Raw genomic sequence first — 24,572 nt, 5'->3', positions numbered from 1 at the left:
CAGTAAACTAACGGGTGGAATTTATGTGTCTACTTCGCTGGAAATCATAAATGCGGTGATATTTCATGAGTTCCGTTCACTGGGAAGTCAATGCCGAGGCCTGGCTTGTTTTTACGGGAAGCATGCAGAGTGTGGTGAGCACTCGGGTCCCCATGTCAGCTCCGTCCAGCTGTCCATGCTAATGGCACGGGGCAGATTCTCGGCCATGCAACACACCGGGGCGGGCTGTCTAAAACCGTGTGCAACTGCCACGCTCCCACCCAGGGTCCCTTTCAGCTGTGTCCCCAGAAAACTCTCTACCCGAACCGTCAGCACGAGGTAAACAAAGCCGTCTGTGCCTCCCGTCCTTTCTGTGCCCCAAACAGTTGACTCTCGGAAGCACAGGCCACAAGTCCCAGGAGGGACTGGATTGTTCAGATGCGTAGTCCCGAGAAATGGAAAGTCGTTGTTTTAAGAAAAGTCTGATTGGCTACGTAATAAATTGTCACCCGGAATTTGAGAACAGAAGAATTGAATCGTGAAGACGTTAAGTAGTCATATCCGGACGCCCCCAGAACATGGCAGGCCTAGTGTGACGAAACACGCCACAACTGTGACGCTTACGTTAGCAGTGTCTCTGCCCTTGGCCAGCTGGTTCCTTTAAAGTGTCTCTCTCTGTTCTGGGTACAGGACATGGAGTTTGGTAGAAACACTATAATAAGTAAAATATAAATCTTTTCAAAAATATATCTTTAGAGCCCCCTGGTAGTAAAACCTCACATTTCTTGTATTAAAACAGTGAATTTTGAAGGGTAATTAGAATGAAATGAGATAACAATTAACTCAGATCACTAACTTGATACACAAAGAGAAAAGTCACACAAGTAATTATAAAGAGGAAAAAAAAATTTGTGAATTGAGATAAGAAATAAAAAAGTCTAATGTGATCAGTAGAGCCTCTATTTTACCTAGAAACGTTTTTAAGTTTGTTGTATCAGTATAAACAACACTTTACCGGGAAAATTTGGGGTATAGAATTTGACTGAGTCACGTGTCGACAACGTTCTTTACGTGATTACTGGTATTGACCAGAGAAATCAGAGTTCATAGCATTTAGTTTGGGCACTGAGAGCTTCTATTTTAGATTACTCATTGTAAGAGAAAATGAAATCAAGCTGTGCAAACAGATCTCATCACAGAAAGTTCGTAAAATATAGACAAAGATCCTTGTCTGGTTGGTCGGGTTACAGGCCCTGGCTGCGGCTGATCTCGGAGGAAGCAGCAGGTCTGATCGGGTGCCAGCACCCTTGGGACATTGGTGAGGCACCCTCCCCGATGCGTTTTTGAGTCTAGCCACAGACTGCTAGGGCCTATGCCACAGGAGAAGAAAAGGCTCGTAGGCTCAACCCAAATCCTCATGGCCAGGCACTTGAAACAAGTACTCTGTTATCCAAAAGGAAGGATTGTGTGCAGCCTCTTAAGTATATTTTCTATTTAAAAACAAATAAACAAAACAAACAAACTAGAGCACCTTGAATAAAATGGACAAGCAAACAGATTCAGAGCTAGTCTGTGAAGTAGCTTTCTACCAAAATTATGTAAGCTCTTTTTATTTTCAGAACTACTTAAAACATCTGGATTCTTTTCCAAGGCCTTGTGCTAATGTATCTAACTCCGTGACGAGGATGCAGCTCGCTAAGCGGGACTGCATTGGAATCACAACGCTTTACACCTACCTGTAGAAAGCAGTTTTGGGCCAGTTTACTCATTCTCGGCACATTTTCGTTTCTTAGATATATATCTGAGAGCATCATTGAGACAAAGAGCAGTCTATCCTTCCCGAACAGAATCTCACAAATTCGGTTTTATCAATTCTTCCGTATTCTGTCATTTTTACACCACTTTCAAATTTTGCTGTAGAGTTCGCCAGTCACTCGTTTACAAGGGCATTTTGCAGCTACCTCGTCCTGGCCGGTTATTAACGTTAATTTCCTGAATGCGAGAATCCTGTGGGTAATTTACTGAGAGGGCTGCCACGAGTGACTGCTACACTTGCTTTAAATTCTGTCCCACCTAAGGCGTTGTGCCATGCACCCTGGCAGAGAATTCTAGGCTCTGGCTGTCAGTGTGAGAAGGAGCCAACGCCTGCACTCTGAGAGAGGGCCAGCCCTCCTCCGAAGGATGCCCTGAGCTCGCATCCAGGAGGAGTGGGCTATGCGTGGCTCCAGTGCCTGTCCTGGTCAGAGCCACACTTTTCACGTACCCATCCACTGGCGCTACACCGGACCAGCTGCGTCAAACCCGCTGCCTCTCACGGCCTTTCAAAGGTGCCACCGAGAAGAACTACGTTTGGAGAAATTGCCTGAGGATGATGCAATGCGTCCTTCCCCTGAAGGCACTGGAACCTGCCCTGGGACGAAGCCAGGCCGTGTCATGGTCCCTTGGCCTGTGTGGAGAGCGTCACCGGAAAGGGCTCTGTGGCTGTGGCCATGCTTACGTTACAGACATTATTGAGGAAGTTCATTGGTTTATTCAAAAAATACGTGTTTTAAAATGGTGGCTCCGTGGAGACCAGGCTATGAAGGGCCAGGGTGGTGGCCGGGGGACAGTGGGCTGTTGCACCAACCCGTGAGAGTGGGTGGTGGCTTAGGGAGCGTGGTTCTCTCAGAGACGGGGGGAAGTGTCCTGTTCTGAAGGCAGAGCTCATTGACTGTGTGGATGGTGGCGAGTCACTTAACCTCAGTTTCTTCGCCATAAAGTAGGGACATCGGGTGCCCACGATTGGGCTCTTAGCGTGTGAAATGCGTAGGCCTGTGCCTGGCATAGCTCTGTCTTCGTTCCCACGTCATTTTTTTATTATTATTACTGTCATCATTGTCACGATTATGAGCTGAAAGTAAGCTGGGACAGACATTGGGATGACGTGAAGGCCCCTGGCCTGCGCAAACGGCAAATACGGAATTGCATTTTACTGAGATGGAGGAGGTTAGAGAAAAAGCAAGTTCTCACAGTGATAGGAGTTCACGTGATGTAATGTGTTTCTTCTTGCGTGTCAGTATTTTTATCGCTCTGTAATGAATAACTATAAATTAAGCGTCCATAAAAATAAAGCGGTGAAAGAAACCTAATCGAGTAATTCTAACCCATTTGATCATATAATTTGCACTCAGCAGACTGAATGGTTGGCGGGTTATTTTTGCAAGCATGAGTCTCTAGGAGTCTTCCTAAAACACCAGGCAGGGAAAACGGAATTCTCTCCCTGAAAATAGACACGCTGTCTTTCTCACCCGCAGATGATTCGGTCTCTCCCTACGCGGGCTGGCTGTTGACCATCACGGAGACCAAGCAGCCGCACCCCCTGCCAATGCCTCCCACGGGGGGGTGCTGGGCCCCCCTGGTTGACTACCTCCCAGAAACCGTCACCCCTCGGGGGCCCCTCCACAGGTGAGCAACATGTGCAGGTCGAGGGCAGGGAGCACTTAGCTTTGACGGGGCCTTTCTCCCTGTAAGAAGCAGCAGGTCTATTCTACGTCCCATCAAATGAAACCACAGGGTGACTTGAGTCACAGCCCTCAGCATATGGGCAGAGTCTGGTCGAGCGTTACCAGTGCGCGAAGCGGCCTTGCTGCCCTTTGAATTTTCCTTTGATGTCGCCTCGATGTGAGTCTTCGTTCTGTCACACGTTTTAGGTTGTAAGCAACGTGGCGAGGGGACCTTTGTCCTCTAATTCTCCTCATCCCTCAGCGCTTACTTCCGAGTGACAGGTAGACTCCGCTATGCGACAAGCTCGAGGGGCATTGGTTCTGTGCAGCGTCACGACTTAAGTTCCACTTCTCTGACACGAGTCATAAGAGTCGTATTTTGATTGCGACTTCACAGCCTGTGGACGCGCTTCCGTCCCCTGCAGATGCGTCCTTAACCGCCATTTCGTTGGGCAGGTGCAACATCGCCGTGATCTTTATGACAGAGATGGTGGTGGACCACAGCGTGACAGAGGACTGGGCCCTGCACCTGCCGCTCTTGCTGCACGCCGTCTTCTTGGGTGAGGCCAGGCCTGAGCGGGCGCTTGCCATTAGGGGCGAGGCCCTGTCGGGGACACCAGGGGGCCCTCCGTCCACATTGGCATGTGCTCGCCTCTCTTCGAAATGTTGAGTCTCCTCCCTTTCCCGTTGCCTTTCTGTGACACCTGCTCTTAAATGTCCGTCAGTCAGGCATCGAAACTGTCCTGTTCCTGCCGTGACATGGCGTGGTGCCTTGTGCACGCGGTGACTGAAGATGTCCAAACGGATCGGGCCTTTTCGGGGGCTGGACCATGCGTCGAGGTGGTCAAACGCCCGAGTTGTACAGCAAAGTGGGAAGGGTGACAGCCATGTCAGAGAGGTCAGGCAGTCCAGCTGTCCACACTTCACGAGAGCATCTGACTTAAGGAACAAAGCATTTTATTGTCCCCAAGCCTGACTCGTTTATGTTGGCAACAAACACAATGAAGAGTAAACATTCTTAAAACAAGAACCCACCCCCCCCCAACCCAGGGACTCTAGAACCTTCGCCATTCTTCGAATCTGAGTGAGCTTCATTTCAAATGGGTTTGTGCCAAGATCCTCTGCATCTCGTTCCAGGTTTGGACCATTACCGGCCCGAAGTCTTTGAACACAGCAAAAAATTGTTGCTTCACCTGCTGATCGCGCTGTCCTGCAGCAGCAGCTTCCACGCTGTCGCCTCCGTGCTCCTGCAGACGCAGGGGGCGGGCGAGGCAAAGATGCTCACGGTCCGGCCGGCCTGCCAACCCGAGTACCTCTACACAGGTAACGTAGGCGCGGCCGAGGGAGGGCCTGAGACAGGGTCACAGGTGCGGAGAATACTCAGGGTGTCAGAGGACCCCAGTGGACTCCCCGACTCTCTTACCCTGCCCCCCAAGTAATTAAGCCCTAGCCCAGTGAATGGGCACCATTCACCCGACGTTAACGTGCCTGTCAAAATCCTTCTTCGTGATTGAATATTTTCAGATATACTTTCCTTATTATAATAATTGCTGGTCTCATTACATTCCCGCTGACATGTTGAAAGGTAAATTGTCCATCAGTCGAGAGGTCAGCCTGGAGGCCCGAAGGGCGAAAACGCAGAGGACGGCCACCTCTCGCCGCCCGAGAGCGCCGGAGGCTCCACCGTGCTCCTTGGGGCCTCCCAGAAGGAAAACTCACTTTATCAAGTGGCTGACTCTTCTGGAAGGCGCTAACGAGTGGACGTCTGTTGAAAACCAGTGCTGTGTCAAAACCGAGCATTTCTGCGTAGAAAGGAGAGCAAGAAAGCATTAGCCGAGTCAAAGAAATTCCTCCGCTAAGGCCAGCTATTCACGAAAGCTTTCCCGAGAGAGTGAACCAGGGGTTTCATGTAGAACTGGAACATTCTAGATACCTTAGAATGATGATGCACTGACAGGGTTCCGGGGCCTCTGGTACCTGATTATTCATGCGTTGTGTGGGCACGGGGCACAGAGTTTCGCATTTCGCGTCACCACGTGCTTTCTGCATCACCTTGAAGAGGACGCCTTTTATTCATCGTTTGTACTCAGCACTGACTTCTGAGAGACGCTAGCGTGTGTCTCAGGGAAACAAATATGACCCCTTCATTATTGGATATTTCAAATATATGTTCCATGTTATTGTTAGGTCTCTGTCTTAAGATCTTTATTTTGAATCATGTTACACTTACTTGAAAATAATCTATCGACAGCCTTTTAGAGACACAAAACTCTTTTCTTAATTTAAAGAATCCACAGAGTTCTGGCTCTTCCAACTCCCCAGGATAAGGATGTTTTCCATTAAGCTCATGTCCTTAGGCTGAAAAAATTATAATGTCGCTAAGTTGCATATCTCTGAGCGCGTCATGGGGCATCCACTAACCAGTGATGTGGCGTAAATGGTTTAGAGTGGGGATTCACAAAACAAAAAACACAATAACCGTAAGCAGGACAGACCATGGCTTGCTGGAATGGTTGAGTCTGTGGCACACATGACACTTGGAGAATGTCTCCGTTTCATGAATGTTTGTCATGTTTATTGAACACCCCATTTCAACTGTAGCTGCTCTCAGATCCACACGAAACACACACCACTTCTTTTGCAGAAAGCATCAATTCAAATGCCAGAGTAGGAAATGATTCGATGGGGCATAATGTCACCTATGTCTGCATTACGCTCTAGCACATGGTTTTCTGCACGCTGGTTTACACAGCGGTGCAACTATTCCATGAGCCAGGAAAGGATACGAGTCCCGTTTAACCATAGCCATAGCCAAAATTAAACATTTTCTCCAAAAAGTTGAATGACTACACCCTTCTGCAAGCTCACCTCCTGGCCTCGTCACGCACCCTGCCCAACACACTCCACCTGGACTTTCTTCTCCACCAGGTGGCTTTGACTTCCTGAGGGAGGACCAGTCATCACCGGTGCCAGACTCGGGGCTCAGCTCCAGTTCCACCTCCTCCAGCATCAGTCTGGGGGGCAGCAGCGGGAACCTCCCCCAGGTGACGCAAGACGTAGACGACGTGGATGCGGCGGCTGAAGCAGATGAGAAGGCCAACAAGCTCATCGAGTTTCTGACAACCAGGTGAGGAGGGCGGGGAGATGGGGTGCTGTTGGCAGGTGGGTCTTTTGGGGAAACGCCGTCCCTTTAAAACCAGACAGATGGAAAAGTGAGCCTGGAGGTCTGGCCACGTTCCAGTTTCTCTGCCGAGTTACAGTTCCTGGAGTGTGTGTACAGGGCAGACACTAGTGGCGGTTGTCTCAGATCCCACTGATGCCACAGTTGACGGGAGGGAGGTTTCATGTGTGACGACACGCAGTGGACGGAGGCAGGAGACGGGCGACCTGGGGTCAGCAGGCCTCGCCCCAGCTCCCAGAGCTGCCCGCACCCAGGAGTCCTAAGACCCGGCAGGTCACCCCGCCACCCCCAAAGCCAAGGGTCCTGGCCACAGCTGACCCAAGGGCAGCTGCAATGGGGACCTTCTCTGCTCACCCAGGGTGTTCGGCCTAGCCATCAGCTCCAGGTGGGACTCAACATACAGGACACTTAGGAAGGGGCTGACGGTGACGCACACAGGGCACTTCGGATTCTGGAATGCTTATTGTCACCACTTAGCATTGTCGGTGTCATGCACTGGAAGGGTGTTCTCTGAAATTCTCCCATCGGGCTCCATCCCATTCTTACTGTGGAAAACCAGGTAGACGACAAGGGCCATATCTAATTTGGTTTGTGGTCCTTGGCAACCCGACCTTGCGACCCTGATGAAAGCAGAACCTCCGCAAACGCTGACACGCACACACTGAGTCTGCGTCTACACCTACATTTTATTTCACATTTTTATCCTTTTCTTTATCAAATACTTACGGAGCATCCATTACGTGCCAAACGCTGTCCTGGTCAATTGACAGGTTTCCGTTTTTGATTAAATGCTGTGAGGTTTTGCTTTGGTGAGTAAAACATGAGGAAAGTTTGCCTCCATATTTGCTAGATCTGTTCTGAGTATGCTCTTAAGCTTTCTGAGACTGAAATTCACCCCCAAACTAAGCAGTAGCATTTTAAAGACAAATATTTGCACCTTTAGAGTTAGAATTGCATAGATGATTTGAAAAATGCAAAATGACAGTTACATTTTTGCCACTGTGTGTGTTTCGTTTAAGGGCGTTTGGTCCGCTTTGGTGCCACGAGGACATCACACCCAAAAACCAAAACTCGAAGAGTGCCGAACAGCTCACGAACTTTCTGCGTCACGTTGTGTCCGTCTTTAAAGATTCTAAGTCAGGTACTGCACCCCGTTTCCCCAAATCCCACCTTCAGGGTTTTTCTGTCATGGAGCTCATTCTTCCCCATACTCCTACACATTTGGGAATGTGGAGAAGAACCGATAGCAGAAGACTATTCAGAGGGGACTTTAGAAGTTTATTTCAGATGCACCTGACCACCCGACAGTGCGTGTCATGTATACTTTCTGCTCTAGCAAAAAATGTACAAAGTAGTACAGAAGAATAACATCAAAAAATTGAGAGTGTGATAAATAATACACTCATGAAAACAGACGTGGCGCACGCTGTTCCTAAGCACTTTTTAAGTTGTTTAATTTTCACAATTCCGGGAGATAGATGCTGTTATTCACAAGTTAAAGATCAGGAAACAGGGGCGTTAAGTTTCTTTCCCAGACTTACAAAATCTCTCATTCAAAACCGGGGCCATCTGCTCCAGAGCTTCTGACTCTGCCACTCGACGCCTCCTTGAGATTTGCTAAGATGTACGTGTTTGTTCTCGTAATGGTTATTTTTTAAGTAAGGACGTTCCCTGCACAGCCGGCCTGTTTTCCACCGTCAGAGAACCCGGCCCAGACTCTGCAGGGCGGCGGCTGACCTGGTCTCTGGCCTCTCGCTGTCCTAGGCTTCCACCTGGAGCAGCACCTGAGCGAGGCTGCGCTGCAGACGGCACTGGCGAGCTCGTCCAGGCACTACGCCTGCCGGTCCTTCCAGATATTCCGGGCGCTCAAGCAGCCTCTGTCAGCGCACGCCTTGTCCGACCTTCTCTCGAGACTGGTGGAGGTGATCGGAGAACATGGCGACGAGATTCAGGTAGGGGAGGGAAGACCCCCGGCCTCGTCCCGCCTGTCGCTGCAGAGCCGGGTTCTCAGTGTCTGTCTCTCACCAATTTTCCCAGCCCTTCGGATAGTTAGAACTCACATTTTTTAAAAACTTAGAGGTTGACTCTTATATTTACAAAACTCATTCCAGGAGCATTGTTCTAGAAATGCCATGGATAGTATCTGTGTCATTCAAGCTGACAACTGAACGTGCTTCGGTGACCCGTTCGTCGTTGTTTGATCATTGCTTTATTTGGTGGCAGACAGGGGAGTTGTTTCGTATTTCGTCTTTTTGCCACCGTCCTAGGACGCAGTTGTGCGATCTTCCCACCTAGAGAAGGGGTCGCCGTTGTCTTTGTGCAAAGCAGCATCCCTCTCTGTTTTGGTCAACCTTCGTTAAGCCCAGAAGAACTGAAGAAGTAACGGAGGGAGTAGAGGCCACAAGAAGACCTTGTAGACAGCGCCCCAGAGACGGGCAAGCTGGGCAGGTTGAAAGCCAAGGGCACTGGCAGCTCTGTAGCTTGGGCCAGGTTCTTACTTTCCATCAGAAGTGTGCCTGCATCTCAGGAGGCCCACACACCTTCAGACTCTAGCTGCTTCTCATCGTGCCGGCCCTTGGGAGTGCTGTGTGAATTGTCTGAGGCACAGACCTCCTCATTTCTCATGTCTTAACCTCTGGCTTCAGACATTGTAACTCAGCGTTTCAAATATCCACCATCCCCCTGGGCCAGGGGCCACACCTGCCACCTTCAGTGATGCCCCCTCTCTGCTGGATTTCAAATGAGATTGATCTGTGGGGACCTCAGACCCAGGGAGACAAATCTTTATGGTTATCTGCTAACCCCTAAGCCATTTGAATTTCTTCAATGGCCCTTAAGATTTGTTTTTAGACTTTGCAAATTAAATAAGCAATGACTGATCGGCTTTCAGTGCTATTGACATTATTTGAATGTCAATACGTTGGTTAAATGTACATCCAGGAAGTGGCGGTGGTTACAAGCAGTGCAAAACCCTCTCTGTGCACGTTTGACAGGGCTACGTCACGGAGGCACTCCTGACCCTGGAAGCCGCTGTGGATAACCTGTCTGACTGCCTGCGAAACGGGGACCTCCTCACCGCACTGTCCCGGTGAGAACCAGCCGAGCGACATTTGGGGTCAGATACACGGTGCTGAATATGTGGGAGACGCCCAGAATCTGGGCAAAGTCCAAAGAACAAATCTAGTTTTCAAAGTCCATTTATGACCCGAAAAAGAATGTATGACATTTTCTTAAGTTAAAAAAGGGAGTTATCTGTCATACACACACATAATATATACACACATTATACTAGTCTAAAATGGCAGGAAAATAGACACCAGATGTTCTCTCTAAATAATATACATGTTAATGAATTTTAATTTTTTTTATGTCTTTGAGTATTTTTTCAAATTTCATGTAATGTCCTATTACATTGTAAACAGAAACTAAAACTAAATATTTTTAAATGAATATATGTAAAACTCACTGAACCATCACTATAAAAACAGACAGAATAAATGTTGATTTTACTTGCAGAATTTCTACATTAGGATCTTTCTTTCTTCTTTTTTAAATCCTTTTGCTCCTGCTAATGTTTAATAACTCATTTCAAACCATTCATGATTCTATGTTGTTTATATAATTGAGTTCATCTCGCTTGAAATTGAGTCAGTAATGTTATATCACATTGGGTCTTTTTTTGTTTTTTTTTTTTAAGTTTTTTAAGTATAGTTGGTATACAATATTATACTGGTTTCAGGTATACGATATAGCGATTCGAGATTTTTATACCTTGCAATGCGATCACTCCACTAATTCCGGAAACCATGTGTCACTGTGTAAATTTACCACAATATTATGGATTATACTCCCCACCCGCTCCCTCCAGTAACCATCTCCTGGCCTTTGTTTCTATGAGTCTGTTTTTGTTTTGTTTTATTTGTTTTGTTTTGTTTTAGATTCCACGTATAAGTGAAACCTACAGTATTTATCCTATTCTGTCTGAATTATTTCACTCAGCATAATACCCTCCAGGTCCATCCATGTTGCAAATGGCAAGATTTCATTATTTTTTATGGCCAAGAATATTCCATTGAAATACGTACCGCAACTTCTCTGTTTATCTGAGTGAGCACCTATGTTGCTTCCATGTCTTGGCTGTCATAATAATGCTGCAGTGAATATAGTCGTGCGTGTATCTTTTCTAATTAGTGTTCTTATTTTCTTCGGATGAAGGCTGTTTCATTTTTAAGTTGAGCGTTTTTATGGATAGGTGATCTTAATGTGACTGCTAACATCACACATATTTATACAAACTCACAGATTTATCTAAATCACTAAAATTTATCAAAAATGTTGGTAAAGAGTTTTACATTTTCAGCCTGAACCAGGCTTAGAAATCATTTTTCATACTTTTTTATAAGTGCAAAAAACTTCCTTGGACACAAACATTTACTAACTTTTTTCTTTCCCGGAAATATCATTTTCATTTCTGTTCTCCTTAGCAGTCAGTTAATAAGAGTATTAAAGTTTGTACCTATCAGATACATGTTATTATGTAGTGACTCCTACCCAAATTCAAACTAACAAACAGCAGTAAACTTTATTTCTTTAACCTTTCAATAACTGCAAGTTAGTATTAGGTTTAGTCATCGTTTTATTGGTGAGTTAAGATTGATCTTCTCGTTGAGCTTAAGTTTTATTTTTCATACCTTTAAGAATAAGGAAACATATTCCTTTCAAATCCCGAAAAGACAGCGAATAGGAAGCAGTGTTTCCCTCCCTTATTGTTCGTCATTGGATCTTACAAGGACAGGCTTGTCCCTGGAGCACGCTGGCTTTCAATTGAGAGTTTTTATTTTTACACCCAGCTCTTCATCACCGGATTTAAGCTCTAGCACTAAGCTGACAGCGAGCAGAAAAAGCACAGGACAACTAAATGTGAACCCTGGGACCGCCAGTGGCAACACGGCGACTGCAGAACGGAGCCGGCACCAGAGAAGCTTCTCGGTGCCCAAGAAGTTCGGTGTTGCCGACCGGTCTTCAGACCCGCCTCGGAGCGCCACACTGGATAGAATCCAGGCGTGCACCCAGCAGGGCCTGTCCTCAAAAACCAGAAGCTCCTCCTCCTTGAAGGACAGCCTCACCGACCCGTCCCACGTAAACCACCCCACCAACCTGCTGGCTACCATCTTCTGGGTCACGGTGGCCCTGATGGAATCCGATTTTGAGTTTGAATACCTGATGGCCTTGAGGCTCTTGAACAGGCTGCTGGCTCACATGCCGCTCGATAAAGCCGAGAACCGAGAAAAACTCGAGAAACTCCAGGCGCAGCTCAAGTGGGCGGACTTCGCGGGGTTACAGCAGCTGCTGTTGAAAGGGTTCACCTCGGTCACCACCACGGACCTCACCCTGCAGCTCTTCAGCGTGCTGACGCCGGTGTCCAAAGTGGCCATGGTGGACCCCTCCCAAGCCATCGGTAAGGCCAGCCCCGCCCCCTACTAGTCCGGTGGCAGTGGCGTCCTCGTTTCATGTAGAGAGATGAGGTGGGCTGACTGCTGTTAGCAGTTGTGCCGAGAAACGGTTCCTTGGGACTAGCTCGTTTGTTTTTTCAACATTTTATATAATGTACGTTGTGATTATTGTTAATTAATTATATTTAATAATTGCTAAATTAATAATTTAATAATTAATACTTAGTCATATCCACATTATAGGGGCAGAAATAATATATTAGGTATCGGTCATTTCTTTATGCTTTCCAGATCAAATTGGAGATACCGTGAGTTTACTCCATTGCTCTCATAGAGACATTTTTTCTTGACTCCTAAATCTTTCTTTTTTCTTAGCCTTTCTTTTCCTCTTGAAAACTCTCTTGGTTCCCCGTTATTTCAAATCAAGTCAACAAACTAGAATTTTAACACCATGGCGTGTGGCCCGGGATTCTTGTCATGAAGCTCGAGCTTAACACAGAGATGCTAAGCTACCGTCAGCATTTTAGAGTCTTTCTGATTATACCAAAAAGACCTAAATTGGTCAGCCTATGTCCTTCTATAGCAGTTTTTCTTAAAATGTGTTTTTTTGATTAAAAAGAAAATTTTTCAAAATACCACTTCGGTTCACTTTATTCTACTTTTTAAAAATGTGGTCGTGCATTTTTCCTGGATTTTGTTAGACCAAGTTAAAGCTGCTCCTACAGACTGCGTTTGCACAACCCCAGAGTAACAGTTGAAATGTGCGTTCCCACTGGTGACAGCTGAGATGCGCCGTACTCACGTCTCCATTGTCTGTTCTCCGACCCAGGCTTTCCTCTGAGCGTCCTGTGTCTCCTGCCCCAGCTGATTCAGCATTTCGAAAGCCCCAGTCCGTTCTGTAAGGACGTAGCCGAAAGAATTGCTCAGGTATGGCTCCGTGTTGGGCCGAGACCAACAGGCCCGGAGAGGGCGGTGAGTGTCACAGAGCCCAAGGTGACACCTGATGCGGCTGAGCATTTACATTCTGGGTGGCTGATGTGCGCCCGCCTTTTTGGTTTCGTTATTGAGAAAGCGGGTGGGAAGAATTTGTGAAAATCGTGTTAGCTGACTCCTAAGACAAGCGCTTCCGCAGCCTACCAGAAAAAACGTGTTAGTTTGTTTCCCTGACTGCCCGAATTACAGCAAAATTGCTCACGTTTCTGCCTATTCATCAGGCTCTTTTACCTCTGATTGATTTTCCTCCCCTGTAAGGTCTGTCTGGAAGAGAAGAACCCCAAACTTGCCAACCTTGCACACGTCATGACTCTCTATAAAACGCACAGCTACACGAGGGACTGTGCCACCTGGGTGAGCGTGGTCTGCCGGTACCTTCATGAAGCATACGCTGACATCACCTTGAACATGGTCACCTACCTGGCGGAGGTGAGCTCTTTAGTGAAGAGTTTCCACGGGAAAAATGTTTGCATGGGACTGATAATTACCTTCATTTACTGAGCCGCCATTACCTATGAGCAGAGATGCTACCATGATCATTTTAAGTCCTCACATCCACCCAGTGGTACAGATACTGTCACTACCCGGAACCTGAGGCCCCGCCAGCTTCGGGACCCGCCCGAAGCTTCCTGCAGGAGGCGACTCTGGCCATGAGACACAGCTGCCTCCAAGGCCTAGACTTTCACTGCACTAACCTGTCCGTGCACATAGCGACTTGGGTGTTCTCCCCTAACTCCCCTGGGTGTTCAGACCTCGTCGAAGAAGTTACTAAGTGGCTCGATAAGTTTAGTGACGGTTCGCTTATCTACATCTGTCACGGTGGCTTTTAGAACTGAAATGGGATTTTCGTTCTCCTACGAACGTGTTTCAGCACAAACGCCTACTCTGCCTTCTGCATACGCTGGTGCTAGAAATGCACAGGACACGGGACAAGTGACAAAACACATTCGTTTAGCACCTCCAGTCCCTAGTAACCTTGGTACACAAGGGCATGACGTCTCCAAGGCCATGGCTGAGAACAGCCACCTCTTAGCATTTTCAGTGTTGCTTTTCCTTCGGGAAAAGGGCCTTTTCAGAAGCGGTGAGGACAGTTATTCTAAGTTGTCTTTCGTTATGTCCTCCACTCGGGGTACAGACAGGTTAAAGCAGCAGTCAGCTTCCTAAAGGTCCCGCGGGACTGGAAGCCTGTGCCCAGAAGTGGGCGGCCGCCCGTCCATCAGCGTCTGTGCTGGAGCCTGCAGGGTGTGGGTGTGCGGTGTGGGTCAGTGTGTGTGGGCTGGGCTCGGCCTCTCAGCAGCCTGGGTGCCTTTGCTCTTTCCATCCCCTCCACCTCTGGCACTGCGAAGAGCCTCTCAGTGCCACCTGATTACCACTGTGGTCACATCTGTCCCCACAAGAGTGACTAAGCCTGCATGCACACCCCAGCACATAGCCAAGTACAGGATAGACGACACAAACACCTGCTCACGAAGGCCGATGGCACCTGTTTTTGCAGAGGTGACATTGGAGAGAGCATGGAGGCAAAACTTGTTTGGATTGCGAGACACGAAGGTTTCAAAAATACAAATGGCGTGTGGGAGGTACAGACGAGGAATATTATGCAGACGTAAGAAATGACGCGCTGACTCGAGCCTCACAAACGTGCTGAGTGAAGCCAGCCGCACGAGGACAAATACTATGTGATTCTACTTACGTGACGTATAATAAAATGGGCAAATTTTAGAGAGATAAAAAGTAGAACAGTGGTGTCCAGGAGCTGGGGACGGGGGCCGTGTAGAGTTAGTTGTATAGTTTCGGTTTGGAATGGTGGCCAAGTTCTGGAAAGAAATCTTGGTGACGACCACACAACAGTGTGAGTGTACTTACTGCCACTGAATCGTACACTCACAAACGGTTACAAGGGTGAATGCTATGTGGTATATATTTCCCCACAAAAAAAAAAATATAAGTAAAACTGGACGACCTAATTTGTTCTGTTCAGCCCTTATCACAAATTGCCACCAAAATTTTTATTATGAACTTGACTCCCACCATACGTGACATCTGTTAGCTCCTGTTTCAGGCACTCAAAGGTCCTGGCAGGCGTTGGTCATGCGCACACAGGGTGTCCCGTAGCTGTGGTCAGTACCCCCACCACACCCGCTCTGTTCACTCAGCATCGACTTTGTGTGTGTGTGTCCTCGTGTGACATCACTCACATGGTGTCACTTAGAATAACGAGAATTCTGTCAGGTGAACGTAACACAGTCGGCTTCTCCAGCACCTTTTGTGGCTCGTGTTCATATTTGTTTTCTATCATAACTGGTCCTTTTAGGCAAACTTTGTATCAGGTATATTCAGATCATTTCTTCTGGTGGCATTTCTCAAAGTGACTCTCCAGATAAAGGGCATGGATATGTGGATTTTTTTTTTTTTTAAGCTCATCTACACATTTGGGAAACAGAGATTGTCCCAATTTGCAATACTGCACACAGTGTATGAATAGTCTTTTCTTCCCCCCACCCCCACCAAATTCCATCATTCTAGTCGTTCCTTTTTTTCACGTTAATGTTTCTATTGGTGCTTTTACAGTCTTCTCTTCGTGCGTTTGCTTTCCAGTGAGTAGGTTCCGTTTCCACACGCTAGGTTTGCGGAGTTGTTTGTTGCCTCGTGCGTTGGCCGCTCGGCCGTTTCTTCTGCCACTGTCCACGTGAGTCTCCAGCACTCACCTGACTCCTTTCTATCGATGCTTCACTCTGAATCGCAACCCTTCGTCATGATGTTTGTCACAGACGTTTTCTCATTATTTTGCTTTCCTTTTTGAAAATATCCTTGATATTTTTTTTCTGATTATAAAAGCATACGTTCAAAACAGAAAATTCGAAAGATATAGAAAAGTAAAAAAAAAAAGAAAGAAAAAATCATCCAATAATTACATTATTTAGAGAGAAAAACCGTTAACACTTTGTTGGGTTTTGTCTGGTGTTACTTCTACATAGCACGTCGCCATCGATATTGGCATCACCTGTTGTAGAGAAGTGGCACGAAGTCCCTCTGGCACTTAACGCTACATGGTGTCCTTTACCACCTTTAAAAATGTCAATCCGTCGACTGCATGATATTGCCTCATACTATTTACCGTCTATTGCGAATCCATTTGTCAGCATTTCAATAGCTTACAGAACTTTCTTGTTTTGTTCTCCGTGGGTTTTCTTTACCATTACAAATAATGCCACGGTGAAATCTCGTACACAAACCTGAATACTTATCTCTAGGTTCGGAAACGTCCCTATGAGTGTAATTACGATTTCAAAAGCTTTGCACCATTTCAGCACTCTTGACCTCCATTGCCAAATCATCCAGTCCACGTTCCACCGATGTGTAAGATTGCCCACCTCTGTCCTCACCAATGCTATTATCAATTTTCGATCTTTGCTACTTTGATAACCAATAAATTGCACCTGTCGTTTTCGCTCGTAATTGTCGCTAGCTCGAGGTGTTGAGCGCCTTCCCCACGAGGTCCCGTTGGCCGTGCCCTGCTGTGTGGTGTCACATCCGTACGTTCATGTTTGTACCCGCGCTGCCCTTGACAGTGTCTCCATTTCTTCAGGACTCCTTAGGACTGTCTCACCCCTCGTAAGGAAACATGAGACCATCACGGTCCTGGGGACTCTGGCGCCCCCAGTGGCGCCTGCCTTCCCTTGACTCTCGCTGTGTCCCCGCAGCTGCTGGAGAAGGGGCTCCCGAGCGTGCAGCAGCCGCTGCTGCAGGTCATCCACAGCCTGCTCAGCTACGCAGACCTGTCCACCGTCCCCGTGAGGCAGTTCAACATGGGCGTTCTGAAGACCGTCGAGAAGTATGTGCAAGTGAGTAAGTGGGGACTTCGCCCACGCACCGGGAGGTTCCCAGGGTCAGCCCAGAAAGCCCGAGGCCACGCATGCAGCCTGTGCTCGGCGGCACATCCAAGTGGCCTTGGTGTCCATGACACACGGGGATCCCGAGGTCTGCTGAGGAGGCACGCAGGACCGGGCCCTGGTGCGTTCCTCCAAAGGGGGCTGCGGGTTAGACCCTAAAGCACGCGCCTAGCTAGGAGGGCGGGGCCACACTCTTGTTTCTTGTTTCAGAAAGACGGGGAAGGAACTCACACGCCCCAGGTCAGAGGCCAGGGGGTTCAGCATGCAAAAGGTTAAGTCACGGGTTCAGATCACCGCTTTAGAGCGGAAGGAGTTAAGGTTAGAAACTTGTATAAATGTATTTCAAAATACTCCAACAAACAAACAAAAAATGTTGGGAGAAATAAAAACAATGACGACATGTAAATGATCGGTCGAGAATTACAGGGCAGTTCATTTTACTGGTCTCTGTTTCTGTGTATATTTGAATGTTGCTATGATAAACCATCTTTTTAAAAAAAAAATTAAGAAAAAAGGAGAAAGGAACTGGCCCCAAGGTCTCGGTCAGTAAATGGTGGAGCCGGTGTTTGAACCCGGGCCCCGCGGTTCCGTGTTCCCTCTGTATGGGCCTCCTTCCCAGCAGGACGCTCGGTAAACAACAAACAGCTACACAGGATTCTTTCACACCATACCCAAGACCACTGGGGACAAAAGAGAAGAAATGAAAATTTTTATAAAGAAAAATTGACCGAGCAAACAAACCAGAACAAGCGTCTAGGGCCTGAGGTTAACCAGAAACATGGACGACAGGCTGAAGATGGGGTTCCCCAGACCAGGGGGCCGGTGTGGGGCCACCGTGGGGCTGAGGGGCGCAGGCCAAGCTCCGCAGCGCGGACTCGCCTCTGCCACACCTCCTCGTCCGCTCCTCCCTCCTGTCTCAGCACCGTGCCTGGCGAGTTTCAGAGTTCAAGGGCAAGTGCTAGGTGTTCTCTGGTCGACCTGGCTGACAGAGCCACTCAGTGCAAATCCGGGCATGCCTCTCCATCCTCACTTCACCTGTCACGTTACTGGCTGACATTATTCGATGCTTAAAAACGATTCCCAAGCTTTTTTTTTTTTTTTGGTGGCATTTTTCATGTTGCATTGCTCCAATAATGTATCACAGGGTGGGTGTTCGGTGACACTTTCTCAGCTCACAGCACTCACAGGAGACAGAGGGTCACTTCTCATCTTCCTGCCAGTCGCTGGCCCCATTTACTGGTTTCATCGGACGACTGGTCCCTCCCTCGGCCCACGGCCTCCTCTGGCACTGGGTCCTATCTTGAAAGGTGGCCGAGTTCCCTTTCAAAGCGTGGCCCCTCTTGTGCAAACTTAACAGCAAAGGAAATATGTTTTATATCATGTGCTTTTATCCTAAAACCTAAGCAAATAATAATGACGACTTTTATCCAGTCGGTTTATCTATGTTCAATATTTTTTTGGGAGAAGGACCTCAGGGTGCCATGGGGAGGGGTGTCGGGGGCAAAGTGAGTTCCAGGAAGAGTGGCCTTTGGTAAGCCATTAAGGAATGGAGAGGAGAGGACACTCTGAAGGGAGGGGGAGAGGGGCTGGGAAGGGTTCTCAGATGCCTGGATGGGGTCGGCAGGTGTGGGGCACAAAGGGCAGAGGGCAGAGGTCAGGGGCCCAGGGCCCGGGTGGCGCATGGGGCAGGGAGCGCCTGGGGACTGAGAGCAGGCCAGGGAACCCAGGATGGGGAGCATTTTGAGACAGAGCAGGTGGTCAGTAGCATAAACGCACTGAGGACTGATTGTCTTTTTGTGGGTCTTTTGCTTTTCAAATTAAGGAGGCAAATACGGTACCTGATTTTACATTTGTTTGAATATAGACAAAATTGGTCTTTTTTAAAAGTCTGTTTTTTAAATGTAGCTCATCTTATATACAATACGTCTTTTTTTTCTTTCTGTCATTTGCCTTTTCTCACGGCACTTGCTGCTCCGTTATAAATCGGTGGATCCTGACGGGTCCCGAGACGTTTCGCTGGTTAGCGTCACGTGAGTTTTGAAACCATGGAATTGCTCTTGACCACTGAGCGTTCATTTGCCCACAGAGTGTCCACTGGAGAGAAGCTCTGAATATCCTGAAGCTGGTGGTCTCTCGCTCGGCCAGCCTCGTCTTGCCTGCGTGCCAGCACGGCGACCTCTCGAAGATAGAAATCCGTCGCGTGTGGGCCAGCGCGTCAAAGGAGCTGCCCGGGAAAACCCTGGAGTTTCACTTCGACATTTCAGAGGTGCGTCATCTGTTTCTGGAGGCTGTGACCCGAGCAGTAGTGGCCGAGTCAAGGGCAGGGGCCTGGAGCAAGGGGGACGTGTCGTCCCTTCACTTCCAACAAAGACTTCAAGGCCGGAGTTGGCTTCGTTTTTAAGGACACGCCAAGTGTCACATGCTCTGGGGCTCTGAGTTGGCAGCTTTTAAAAATAGAAGGTAGCTGCAGTTATATAAGAGGTGACTTTCAAAAAGATAACTTTAAAATGGCCATCTTTAAACCACAGGCCTCGCTTTCCTCGTCTGACAGCTGTCAGATTGTTCCCTGCGTGGCGGCCAGGCCAGCAAGGGACCGAGATTTGCAGGAACACGGAATCTGCCTTTACGGTTGCTTCCTGAAGCAACGTTGCTTTTTAAACCATAAAATTATCCAAATTCTTGCCTGGGGGAAAGGGGTTTCTGGGAAGAGAGGCGAGGGGACCAAGGTAAGGGATCGGGGAGAAAAGAGAGAACAGGAAGTAGTCATATTTACCTACTGGCCCATGAACGAACCTTCAGGAGCCTGTACTTAACTGTTTCAATCTCAGGTATAAAAATACTTCACTTCCCTGTGTCTCTTACCCTGTGACCCGTCAGCCCCCCACCCAAAGCAGAAAGCACACTCCATTCATCTTGTGGTACAGGTCAGGCTCACGGTCAGGGTCTGGTATGGGGTCAGGCTCACGGTCAGGGTCTACTATGGGGTCAGGCTCACGGTCAGGGTCTGATATGGGGTCAGGCTCACGGTCAGGGTCTGGTATGGGGTCAGGCTCACGGTCAGGGTCTGGTACGGGGTCAGGCTCACGGTCAGGGTCTAGTACGGGGTCAGGCTCGTGATCGGGACATGACAGATGGTCTTCAACACTGCCGAATGGACAGCACTGACGGAATCAACCAGAACCTCCTCACTCTTGTCCAGGCCAGGTTTTCTCACGCAGTGGTCTCCCTGCCCCTTTGTCATTTTAGTAATCAGGATGAGGTTCTAGTCTGCTGCCACGGTGATGCTTTTACCTTTATTTAGTCTGTATACAGTGTTAAGGTACTGAATCAGTACTCGTCCATTTTTAACATTTTTTACGTTGCTGGTGGGGAGAAGGGAGGCGGTTACGTTTCGTCTTTGACTTAAGTTTATTCTGCGTGTGCCAGTCAGCTGCACACCCCAGAGGTGCCCCCGTTCCGGAAGGATGGGCTTTGGGGGCTGGGGTGGCATCACCAGTCGGTTTCTGCCGCCTACCTCCGGATGTAGGCACCAGCCGGTTCCTGCGTGGGACGCCCCTTGGGACCGGAGCCTGACAAGCACGACACCCAGGCCTCGCAGGAAGTGGGCTTCCCAGAGTGCTGCCCCGGTACCTGGCCCCGACCACATTCATTTAAATAACCGGAAAGATCCCAATCACTTAAATAAATTTTAAACCAGAGCGTAAAGATCGGGGAGAGGGGACGGACTTCTGGTCTGGTTACAACTGTAAAAAATTCTCTCAAGCCGAAACACCAGAAAACCGACTTTTCCTGAAAGTTTAGCTTCTAGTCTTCACTTGGGGTTCCAAACCACATTTAAGAACATGCAGTTGGGGGTAACGTGTAAGACGGGACGGGCCCAGGGCATGTGGGGACTCCAAGAGAGCGAGCCTGCCGGACACTCGGCCTCTCTCCCCCTGACCCGGGGAAGCCATCACGGTCACCAGCCCAGAATGACTGACAAGCGGGGGCCTCGGCTCTGCCTTCTCTCCCAGACGCCCATCATCGGGAGGCGCTACGATGAGCTGCAGAGCTCTTCCGGGCCCGACGGGAAGCCCCGGGCCGTGGCCGTCACCCGGAGCACGTCCTCCACCTCGTCTGGCTCCAACTCCAATGTCCTCGTCCCCGTGAGCTGGAAGAGGCCCCAGTATTCCCAGGTATGGAGCCCAGGCCTGCAGGGCTGGCGGGGAGCTCGGGGGACCGGTGGGGCCCACGGTCACGTGATGGGGTTCCCCCACCCTCTGCCTACACAGTGCCTGTCCGGGCACCAGCCCCAGTGGCAAGGTCCTCACGGCACCCAAGGGGACCCGAAGGGGACCCGCTTTCTTCTTACGTGGAGTCGGAGCCAACACTTTGTCGCTCGGACTCACCGGCCCTACTGCTCTCATGCTCAGAACGGGGATTGGGTCCCCGCCTGGCGGTGCTCCCGGCCTCTGCAGAAACCCTGCCCGTCACCCCGACGCGCCTCCCGTCCCCCAGGGAACACGGCCATGACGCTAGCCTCCTGGCGGCCTCCACGCAAACTCAGATCCGCCTGAAAGGGAAAAGTCGCTTTAAACGGGCGGGGGACGGTCACTCCCCCGAGATTCGAGGCACGTCGCCGGTTCTGAGGCTCTTTCACACCCAGCCACCTGCCATCCCGAGACCTAGTGACTCCGGGTCACTGGAACATGTGACGTGATGGCTTATAGAGGATCCCCACCCATAAGGAAACCAAAAGGAGTTAAATCTGACTTGAGAACGATTTATTATGGCTTACAAATAAGTTTTTCTAATTCTGCACAAAGCCCACTTAGTCTCGCCTTTGAGGAAAAGACGTGTGCGTGTGACATGACAGGCCTCACTTGGGTGGCGGGGGCCCTGCTGACGCTGGGAGCCACGGCCTGTGAGAGTGGGTGGTCCACGGCAGGGGTGACTACTGAGAAGGTCGGCGCCGTTTTCCAGACCTCGCCTCCCCCCAGGAAAACTCAGGTCAGCACCGTCCACTAGAAGCAGAAGGGGACCCTCATTTTAGATTTTCTAGTAGTCACCTTCAAAATAAAAAGTCGAAAGAAACTGAATAAAAGAAATGAATTTTCATAACATATTTTCCTGAATCTAATATGTCTAAAATATCATTTCAACAAGTCATCAGTGTTTTACAGTTATCACTGAGGCGTCTCACGGTCCTTTTCCACGCCAAGTCTGCGTGAGCTTTACGTCTCCGTCTCAGCGGCCGCGTTCCACTGCGCTGGCCCCGAGTGGCCAGTGGCTGCAGCGTTGGAGCAGATGTGGTCCCAGGATGCCATGGTGACAGCCTGCCTGTGTGTTTCTCTTCCAGAAGAGGACCAAAGAGAAGTTGGTGCACGTCCTTTCTCTGTGTGGCCAAGAAGTGGGTCTGAGCAAAAATCCATCAGTAAGTCCCATCGCGTGGCGCATATATCTTGGTGTCCTGTCTTTTTTACCTGTGGTCAGAACAAGTTCAGAGAGTTCGCCTACGCATTGTAAGTGTACTGTCCACCATCTAGATCGAACCCATAGCTCATCTCTCCCCACACCATGATTTTTTAACGTCAGTTCAGAAACAGGAAAGATTTTGTTGGCTATTTCTCCAGTTTCTCTGTAAATAAATACTTAGTTATTTCCATTTTTAAAAATTTCTTAGATTTTTTTTTTTTTAAGCCAGTTTCTTATACATATGTAACTATCTCCTGTACCACCACATGTGATACGCACTCCTTCTGGGCGTAATTTTACTATGACGCTCACATCTTACGGTGATGTCATTATTTTGCTCATGTACAATAAAGGTGAAAATAATGACATTATCATGTTTTTTTTCCTCATAAACTTCCACTGCTACTAGTTTCTGAGAAAAAAAAAAAAAAAACGATGCCATCAGGCTTTAGAATAACTGAACTTATAAAGTATGATAAGTTAGCGTCGGAAAGAAGCTTTTATAAAATTTAGAAAGTTCGGATTGAGTGTGTAAGTGTATTGTGGCCCAGGCAATAAAAATCTCAGGTTCCACCAGGCATTTTTATCCCATCTATATTATCTTTATTATTAACCCCCCAAAAAAAACAAAAAAAGCAAACTAAATAGTTTCCCAAATAAAGGATGCGTCAGCCAATGGCGTCTCGGGAGCTGTTTCTCTGCCGCGGCTGCCGCCGTACCGCGTGAGCAGGTGAGGTCGTGGGGCTCCTGACCCCTTGCGGAGCCAGCCGTCTTTACCCCCTGAGGATGTGCCCAGCCCGCCATCGGCTTGATCCCTACTGGTGTCACTTTTTTTTTTTTTAGGCGAGGCGACCCTTGGTTGACCTCAGAGATTGCAAGGACCTTGTCAGCTTACAATCCTTTATTTTTTTACTTTTTACACCTACAGCACCTGGTCGTCCTAGGGGGTCTCCCCTCCAAGCACTAACCAGGCCCGACCCTGCTTCGCTTCCGAGCTCAGACGGGATCGGGCTTGTTCAGGGTGGCATGGCCGTAGGCAAGTGTCACCTTTTTAGTGTCGTTGATCAGTGTGTTGCTGCTCCTGTGACGTTTTGGGGGGCAGAAGGGACAAGGCGACAGTGGCAAAGGGAGGTGGCGCATCCCCATCCACCGTGGGGGAGGCAGCAGGAGCACTGTGCCTCTGCGGGGTTGTCCCCAGCCAGCGTGGGCCTTTCTCACTACCCCAGTGGGTGGCACCATCTCCTTCAGATCCGCCTGCTCTGTGCTCGGGCTTTTGTGGCTAGGATGTAACCTGGAGCCTTCGTGGCTAGGATGCCACCTGGAGGGTGTCACAGATAAGAGCATCTGGTGGGAAAGGGAGCCTCCCACCGAGCACCTAGGGTTCCCACCTTGTCTCGCCCGCCGGTTGGCGGCCCTCTGTGCTGTGTTCTTAGCCACTGGAAGAGAAAAGCGCGTGTAAAAATCCTCTCTTGGCTTTTGAGAGGCATTGGTTATATTTAAATTCTCAGACACAATTTGCCAATTCCCAATGAGGACGGGACGTAACGGTGAAATGCTGAGTGCCGTCCTCCTTACCTAGCGCCCACCTGTGCCCGGGGACAGCTGGATACGGAGCGCCTGGTCCTTCTGCAGTCCATGATTTCTGCAAAGCTCTGTCAGAGTGGCCCAGGAGAAAGAACCTACGTGCAGAAGTTAACCTTAAAATATTAACACTAAATATTTTAATAGAAAGAAATTCTGGTTTTGTTTACACAGGCAGGACAGGAAGTTAGGGGTGAATTCTGAGCCTGGTCGCTTGGTCATGCTCTGCACTTCGGACGGGACAGTGCCAAGCTCTGGCTTGTGTCTCACCCCCGCCTGCTCCCCGCCTCATCTCCGAAAGGGTTAAGCCCTTTGCTCTCTAGTTTCCAGCATAGTGTCAACCTCTGTCATCAGGAGTCCCGACAGTGCTGTGTGTTGACATGTGTGTGACGTGTGTGCATCTGTGTACGCATTTAACCTCAGTCAGCTCAGAAGTGGTAGAACATTCCTTGGCCACTGCAGTTTGTTGAGTACACGCTCAGTTGTCATGCACACGCACACGCACACGCACACGCACACGCAGGTAGCTCCCTCCCCCCGTCTTTGTCCAAGAAGC

General features: G+C 48.9%; 1 protein-coding gene and 1 pseudogene across 4 annotated transcripts in view; one reads left to right on the top strand and one right to left on the bottom strand.

The window, feature by feature from the left end:
- FRY (FRY microtubule binding protein) overlaps positions 1–24,572 on the top strand; it is a 261,839-nt gene that overhangs the window by 202,244 nt on the left and 35,023 nt on the right. For all 4 annotated transcript variants that reach the window (XM_025046870.1, XM_025046863.1, XM_006904798.3 and 1 more), the window contains exons 37-50: positions 3,273–3,423; positions 3,918–4,021; positions 4,599–4,784; positions 6,390–6,588; positions 7,662–7,783; positions 8,407–8,594; positions 9,636–9,730; positions 11,493–12,100; positions 12,925–13,022; positions 13,347–13,517; positions 16,793–16,933; positions 19,068–19,247; positions 20,995–21,156; positions 22,320–22,394. In XM_025046870.1, the coding sequence (XP_024902638.1) occupies positions 3,273–3,423; positions 3,918–4,021; positions 4,599–4,784; positions 6,390–6,588; positions 7,662–7,783; positions 8,407–8,594; positions 9,636–9,730; positions 11,493–12,100; positions 12,925–13,022; positions 13,347–13,517; positions 16,793–16,933; positions 19,068–19,247; positions 20,995–21,156; positions 22,320–22,394 (2,480 nt within the window). The remainder of the gene's footprint in view (positions 1–3,272; positions 3,424–3,917; positions 4,022–4,598; positions 4,785–6,389; positions 6,589–7,661; positions 7,784–8,406; positions 8,595–9,635; positions 9,731–11,492; positions 12,101–12,924; positions 13,023–13,346; positions 13,518–16,792; positions 16,934–19,067; positions 19,248–20,994; positions 21,157–22,319; positions 22,395–24,572) is intronic.
- Positions 23,355–23,473, bottom strand: LOC112480082 (annotated as a pseudogene).

Source organism: Pteropus alecto, unplaced genomic scaffold (assembly GCF_000325575.1).
Source record: "Pteropus alecto unplaced genomic scaffold, ASM32557v1 scaffold80, whole genome shotgun sequence".
NCBI classification, from domain to species: Eukaryota; Metazoa; Chordata; class Mammalia; order Chiroptera; family Pteropodidae; genus Pteropus; species Pteropus alecto.
The sequence above is the reverse complement of the archived record's forward strand: the minus strand, read 5'-3'. Positions and strand labels throughout refer to the sequence as shown.